The sequence below is a fragment of the Pteropus alecto genome, unplaced genomic scaffold (genome assembly GCF_000325575.1).
Source record: "Pteropus alecto unplaced genomic scaffold, ASM32557v1 scaffold314, whole genome shotgun sequence".
Lineage (NCBI taxonomy): Eukaryota > Metazoa > Chordata > Mammalia > Chiroptera > Pteropodidae > Pteropus > Pteropus alecto.
In genome coordinates this window covers 626,171-633,588 of record NW_006435849.1, presented here as the reverse complement: position 1 = coordinate 633,588, position 7,418 = coordinate 626,171, and the positions used below count along the sequence as shown (strand labels likewise).

At 52.4% G+C, this 7,418-nt stretch overlaps 2 protein-coding genes across 3 annotated transcripts in view; one reads left to right on the top strand and one right to left on the bottom strand.

Annotated features, from left to right (window-relative positions):
* The window catches only part of PSMD8 (proteasome 26S subunit, non-ATPase 8), a 6,636-nt gene extending 1,121 nt beyond the window's left edge, over positions 1-5,515 (top strand). The window contains exons 2-7 of one of the 2 annotated variants that reach the window (XM_006911720.3): positions 437-509; positions 635-737; positions 1,998-2,163; positions 2,882-2,982; positions 4,224-4,335; positions 5,024-5,515. In XM_006911720.3, coding sequence (XP_006911782.1) covers positions 437-509; positions 635-737; positions 1,998-2,163; positions 2,882-2,982; positions 4,224-4,335; positions 5,024-5,161 — 693 coding nt within the window. In that variant the 3' untranslated portion in view covers positions 5,162-5,515. Of the gene's footprint in view, positions 1-436; positions 510-634; positions 738-1,997; positions 2,164-2,881; positions 2,983-4,223; positions 4,351-5,023 lie in introns of both variants that reach the window. The other variant, XM_025046654.1, reaches the window with a different exon arrangement.
* Positions 5,516-6,041: 526 nt separating this feature from the next.
* Positions 6,042-7,418, bottom strand: part of GGN (gametogenetin) — a 4,923-nt gene continuing 3,546 nt past the window's right edge. Inside the window, exons 3-4 of the mRNA XM_025046656.1 lie at positions 7,070-7,415; positions 6,042-6,218 (exon numbers count right to left, since the gene is read on the bottom strand). Of these exons, the coding sequence (XP_024902424.1) occupies positions 6,101-6,218; positions 7,070-7,415 (464 nt within the window). The 3' untranslated portion in view covers positions 6,042-6,100. The remainder of the gene's footprint in view (positions 6,219-7,069; positions 7,416-7,418) is intronic.

The window sequence follows — 7,418 nt, the reverse complement described above, 5'->3', positions numbered from 1 at the left end:
ACAAATACTGTGGGCTGGACCATGGGGTGAAGTTAGTGCTCCTCTCTCCCTGGTGTTGATTTGGGATGGGTGGGTAGCTGGGCCCAACCTAATGAAGTATGTTTGGGAAAGTTCTGCCAAGAACTGAAGGTGCTAGTGTCCCTCTACCCTCTTGATTCCATTGGGCCAGACACACAGTGCATCTACTGTTTACTCAGTGGGGCTATCAATAATTGTAATATGAGGTGATCCTGAATGATTACAGTGTGCCCAGGCCCTATTCTCAGTGTTTTGTGAGGACTGACTCTTTTAATACAAATAACAACCTTATGAGTCAGGGATAAGTATGAGCTGCATTTTCTAGGTTGTAAAAGCAAGGCCTAGAAAAAGTAAGTAATCATTACCTGAAGTCCCATCTTCTTTCCTTTCTTCCTTCTTTCCCTGTCTTCTTCATCAGCTGGTTCTGTTGGAGCTCAACTTCCTGCCAACCACAGGGACCAAATTGACCAAACAGCAACTCATTCTGGCCCGTGAGTGTCACTGGAATTGGTGGGGGATGGTGGGCTGGGAGTTGTGGTAGGAATGGTAGCATTGGTGGTCAGGAGACAGGGCAGGTTCTCAGGAGGTGACTGAGAACCTGCCCTGTCACTCACAGGTGACATACTGGAGATTGGGGCCCAGTGGAGTATCCTACGCAAGGACATCCCCTCCTTCGAGCGCTACATGGCTCAGCTCAAATGCTACTACTTCGATTACAAGTGAGGATGGGCTCTGCCCAGATTGGGGTTGGAGGGTTACATGGTGACTCTTTGGCCCCTGGTGCTCCAGCTGCTTGGGTCATCTTCCTTTACCGGGGAAATCCCCCTTTGCTTAGCTCCATCCCCAGAGGCTGCAGGGTTGGGGGCTTGGCCTGAAGGTCCTGAGGCTGGGGTCGTACCATCCAGTCTCTGTTATCCTCCAGTCTGCCTCCGCTTCCATATTCCCTCACTAATTTCTACTCCCCAGTGTTGCCACGACCACCCTTCACCTTTTCTGGCCCCAGCCTTGCCCCTTTGGCTCATCACCCCCACGGCAATCAGAATCTTTGTGACACTGAAATTCGACCATGTTGATGCCCTGCTTGGAACTTGTCATGGCTCTCCATACCCCCTAGGTTCCAGGCCAAGCTCTTTCCTGTGGCCTCCAATGCTGTATCAACCCTGATCCCACTGCTTGGGTGCCTACCCACCCCACCCCTGACCCCTCTGTGCCTCCCCATCCTACCGCTGACCCCTATGTGCCTCCCCCATCACAGCCCTGACTCCTCTGCCTGTGCTTTCCCCATCCCAGGCCTATCTCTTCTGCTGGACTGTGAGCTGCCTAAAGGTAGATGGGTCTTGGTCACTGCTGTGTTCTAGCACTGCCAGCAGGGGCCAGGCTTAGGGTAGGGACTCATTGGGCATGTGTTGAATATAAAGCTGGATGGTTTTATAACTCAGTGGTGCTTACATGAATTAATGATTAAGAATTTGACATCAGAAGTCAGACAAACCAGAATTTGAAACTGATTTTGCCACTTTGATTATGTGGTCTTGGGCAAATGACTTTATCTCCCTAAGCCTGTTTTCCCCTTAAAGTAAGAGTGATGATTCTTAATATCATAATCATAGCTAACACTTATACAGTATTTATTTGGGCCAGGTACTGTTGCAATCACTTTATCTGGGTAAATCATTTGATTCCCTTAACCCTTATTCATTTAACCTACCTCTGTGATATGGCTGCTGTGATGATACTCATTTTACGGCTGGGGAAACTGAGGCTGAGTTACTTTACTAAAGTGAGGTCATTTGCTTGGGGGTTTATGACTTGTGACTTCTTGCCTTTCTGGGCATCAGCTTCATCTGAAAACCCCGGACTCAATATCTCTCTCCAAGGAGACAGCCCGGGACAGTCGTCAGGGTCCCTGGAGCCTGGAGTGGGGGGTTCAGTAGGTACCTAAGCCTTCGTTACCTTGGTTCCCCTGCCCTGGTCCACAGGGAGCAGCTCCCCGAGTCGGCATACATGCACCAGCTCTTGGGCCTCAACCTCCTCTTCCTGCTGTCCCAGAACCGGGTGGCTGAGTTCCACACAGAGTTAGAACGGCTGCCGGCCAAGGACATCCAGACCAATGTATACATCAAGCATCCTGTATCTCTTGAGCAAGTGAGGCTGGGGAAGGGGGAAGAGGGCCTGGCTAAAGCGGGTGGTACAGGGACAGACATTAGGGAGGGTTTCCTGGAGGAATGAGCAGGGTTCGCTCATCTTTCAACCCACAGACTCATTTACTTAGTTTTCCAACAAATATTGAGCCCCAGATGTGTGCTATTGTGGTTGGTTTTCAGACTGTACAGTGAACAAAACAGATACAATTCCAGATCTTAGGTGTGTGACATTCAGGTGAGGAAACTGACAAGAAATGGTTTGTCAGATATTAAGTGCTGTGGAGAAAAATAGGAAGGAGGATGGTGAGTCAGGGCAGGCCTTGCTTTGAAAAGGTGACATTTGAGAAAGACTTGAGAGGGGTGAAGAACTCAACCATGTGGACATCTGGGGAGTCAGTGATCCAGGTAGAGGAAGCAGCCAGTCCCAGGGTCCCAAGGCAGAAACATGCCTGGCGTAGATTACATACCAGCCCAGGGCTAGGAGAGAGAGGGAGGGAGGGAGTGTGTGTGTGTGTGTGTGTGTGTGTGTGTGTGTGTGTGTGTGTAAGTAAACCAGGGAGGGCTTCCTGGACGAGCAGGTGCCAAAGCTGCATGGGAACTGGGTGTTCTGGCAATGAGGGGATTATGGAGGCACCAGGAGTATGGCGAGGCCTCAGTGGGCAGATCCCTATGCTGCTGCTTCCTTATCCTCTCGTCTTTTCCACTCCTGACCTCTGCAGTACCTGATGGAGGGCAGCTACAACAAGGTGTTCCTGGCCAAAGGCAACATCCCTGCTGAGAGCTATACCTTCTTCATTGACATCTTGCTTGACACTATCAGGTGTGTGGGGGCCAGACGCTGTGGGGTTCGGAAAGAGCTCAGAATCTGGAGTCAGGCAGTCCTTAGTTGAATCCTATTCTGGCCACTTGTGAACTGGGGGTGCTGAGCACATCAGTTCTCCATTTCTATGAACTGGAACCAGTCATGAGATTGGCAAACAGCCCTCATCTTGCTGTGGTCTGTTTACACATGTGCCCATACATGTCAGGCCGAGAGCATGGACTTGGCGCCCAGACAGTGCTCAGCAGACAGAGACCATGCTGCTTTAGAAGTGTTCTAGCCCACATGTCATACAGCCTCACCTCAGGTCACCTAGACTGTGGAGCCCTCATTTCTCCTTCAGAAAGGGGCTATCAGGTTCTGGTAGCCTCACAGAGGTTGCTGTCTGCACAACTGACATCACATGGACATGACATTTATTCCCCCTTGAGGTAAAAGGGTGTCCACGTTCACAGAGGTTGCTGTCTGCACAACTGACATCACATGAGCAGGTGGACACGACATTTATTCCCCCTTGAGGTAAAAAGGTGTCCACGTCGGTGTCCACGTGGTGGCAGAGTGTCAGACTGAGATGGGTTTTCATTCCTTGGGTGGCTGAGCCAAGCCCAGAGAGGTGGTGGGAGCAAGGAGAGCAGTTTGGCCAGTTTAGATTATTTTTAATTATTAGATATACTGGCCATCCACAATGAACAGGGAGTAAAAAATGAGCACCCACATGCCTACTACCTGGCCTAAGATAAAATACCTCAGACGCAATGTTCCTTCCCTGTCATTGTTTTTCCTCCAGAGCTAACTTCGCCCATTTCAGTGACTCAGTGCCTTGCTGTTTTTCTGCTTCACTGTTGATCATGATGCCTCTTAGCAGGAGTACATGGAACCCCCTCAGATCAGATCTACAAATGGGGTGCAGAATCCTTGTTGGGGGTTGTTATGTGACGAGACCGCCTCACGAGAATCCTAGGCTGGCTTCCAGACAGCCCGAAGCCCTCGTGGTTGGGAGTGGGATTCAGAGTTTGGGCCCAGAAGCTGGTGAGACCTGGGTGTGGACCCTATTGTGGCTCTGGCTTTGCAACTCAGGTCAAGCTCTTTCTCTCTTTCTGAGCTTCCACTGGTTAAATAGGGCAGGGAACAAACTCCAGCAGTCAGTGCTGAACTGAAGGATCAGCTCATGCATGTCAGGCCAGTGAGGACAGGGCCCGGAGCTCTGTCTGCTCAGTAACGAGAATCTCTTCTTCCCCCAGGGATGAGATTGCTGGGTGCATCGAGAAGGCCTATGAGAAAATCCTCTTCACTGAGGCCACCCGGATCCTCTTCTTCAACACACCCAAAAAGATGACAGACTACGCCAAGAAGGTGGCTGGGGTGCAGGTTGTAGGGCTAAAGGGTACACTCACTAATAGCAGTGAGGATGGTCTGGAGGGACGCTGGGGCAAGACTGCCCAGGTTTAAATCCAGTTGTGTGGCCTCAGGCAAGTTGCCGATCTTCTCTGTGCTTCAGTTTCCGTATCTGTAGAATGGGGCTCGAATTCAACATGTGAGATGAGCTTAGCACAGCACCTGGCTCCAGGTGGGGGTGGGTACTCGGCACATGTCGGCTGTTGTCCTTTTTGGAATTCCTTGGAGGTTGCAGTTTTCCCTACCAGACTTTGCTTCATTTGGTCTGGGGTATTTGTGCAGGAGCAGTGCCCCTGGGGATGCTGGTGCCTGGGGTGCTGTGACCCTGGCGAAACCGAACTTGAGCAGTGGTGATGGCTGATATTTAGTGATCATTTCCTCTGGACCAGACACTGTTGTCAGCACTTCACAGATATTGATTGACTGAATCCTCACAGCAGATCTAGGGCATGCGATGAGAGTCCCAGTCTCAAACATGGAGAAACTGAGGCACAGAGAGGTGAAGTTACTTGCCTAGAGTTGTTCGGGTGGAATAGGATTGATGAGGAAGTCGAGCCAGGGCCCTTTGGGTAACTACTGGCTCTGTGGGTTGGGGAGGGAGCCCGTGTGACCACCCCACCCATCTCTCATTCCTCCCTTTCTGCAGCGAGGGTGGGTCCTGGGCCTCAACAACTACTACAGCTTTGCCAGCCAACAGCAGAAGCCAGAAGATACCACCATCCCCTCCACAGAGCTGGCCAAACAGGTCATCGAGTATGCCCGGCAGCTGGAGATGATCGTCTGAGCCCAGCAGGCACTGGGGTGGGGCCGGGCTTGCATTATTGAAAGCATTCATAGTGCTGGGTTTCTTCCAATAAAGCTGGATGGACATTCTCTCTCCTAGGCCCTTGTCTTCCCCGGGTGGAATGGGGAGGAGGCAAGTCCTTATCTTTGAAGAATTTGGAAGTTTGAGGGCCCTCAGGGGGCAGCCACTGTCCAGTGGCCTTTGCTCAAAGTATCAAACACATGCACCTGGGTAGAGGGACTGTTGTACCCAGCTGTGGACACACAAGAGGGCCAGGCCAAGACACCAGAGGTTTTAGCAAAGGGGATGAAATGTCCCAATTTTTGAAAGTTTGCAATGAATTAAACCCTTTTTTAAAATGATGTGCAAAGTGAACCCGTTTGCGGTCTACCAGTTTGAGACCTCTGTGGAATGAAAGGCATGGGCAGGCCCTGGTATGGACTTGTTTCGGTTCCCAGCCTTCTTGAGCCAGTGCAGTGACTTATGACCTCCCACACCCCAGTCTGTATTTCCTGCCTTGAAATTCTCGCAAAGGTGTTTAAGGCAGAGTCCAATGTGGCTGAGCCATTTTGGGGATTTTCAACAGTCTCCCAGAGTCTCCCAGAGTTTCCCCAGCCATGAAATGGGAATGGTCACTCCTGCTTTCCAGAGTGATTTGTGCTGAACTCTTGAACTTGGTGCCAGATCAGCTCAGAAATGGGGCTAATGGTATTGAGGGGAATGAGACTGTCTCACCCCCAGGGCCAGTCAGTCTGGATGCTGGATGAATGGAACACTACAGTCTCCTTACTGTTTCTAGGATGTGCTTGCATGGAGACCTCTGCCCTGCCCCACCCCACCCCTTCAACCCTTAGCAGGTGACTTGATAGGCAGCTAGGCATCTGGATGGTTATTTTATTGTCAAGGAGAGGAAGGCAGAGGCCATTGCGCAGACTGCACTCAGTTGGAATGGGTGGTCTGCAAGTCGTAGTGCTCCAGCCCCACGACCAGGGAACCGGCCAGCTTGATGGTGGCGACCCAGGGTGGCTCACTCAGGTGGTTTGTGGGTGTGCTCAGCCTAGGGGGAAGGTGGAGTCAGCAGGGCCTGGCTATGTGACCAGGCCCTTATCCCTTTTAGGCTCTACTTGTCCCAGCTGTATAAGAGGCCATGTCTGAATATCCCAGAAGCAGTCTAGGGCAGGCCTGTATTCACTAAATAGGAAAGGGGGCTGAGGGTTGGTAAAAGTGTGACCCCCCCACCCCTAACCCCAGCTGAGCCCCAAGAGGGTCTCCTAGTGACTTAGGGTCCTCAGGAGCCAGGGTCACAGAGACCCTGGTGACTAATCCTGAGATTCAGTTTTGGGGGAGGCGGTAATTGGATGATGCTGTGATCCTCTCCCCTGGATCTGAGGACTCAGGAGTAGTCTCTTGCAGCACAAGGACTGGGGTGTCAGTGCCCTCTGATGGTCAAAACCTTGGCATGCAGAGTCAGAAGTTGCCAAAGGGAGGGGTAGAAGTCTGAGGGGCTAGACCAGGGGCTTCCTTTAGAGGCCTGCATTTATATTCTTTTGGTTCCAGAAAACAGTCATCTCCTCCCTTCTCATCCCTTAAGGGCACCTCCTGGTGCTTTTGGGGACAGTGAGAAGAGGGTCAGGCTAGTTGGAACCAGCTTCCTTCTTTATGGCTCCAGAAAGTAACAAGAGAGCCAGGGGTCAGCTTGGTCTAGATACCAAGACGCTAGGCCCCTATGTCTCCCCCACCCCCCACCCAGGGGTTCTGAAGGCTTGGAGCACAGCTGGGCTTGAGATGCAACCAAAGAAAAGGTCAAGGGTCAGTTAGGGTCCGGATGCCAAAGGCCGAATGGGACTATCCTATCGGAAAGTCTTAAGAGGGGTATGCTCTCCCCTCCATAACCCTTACACCCCTCACCAGGCAGACACGTTGCGTGGCAGGCGGCGATGGCGCGGCTGGTGGCGGCAGTAACACTTGCAGGGACAAGAGTTAAGCACCTGGAAGGGTGGCCAGTGGCGTGCCGCACCTGTGTTAACTGTCCCTGCCGGAGGAGTCCCGCCGCCACCACCCCCTCCACTGCCGTTGTCAGTCACAGTAGCTGCAGTCCGTTCGCGGGGACCATCTCCAGGTGTGCCATCCTCACGGGGCGCGCCCCGGGCTGCGCGGAGCCCCTTGTTTCTGCGCGTGCGGGGCTTGATGGGCGCGGGTGCAGGAGCTGATGGCTCGGCCACGGTGGGAGCTGGAGCCGGGGATGGAGCTGGGGCTG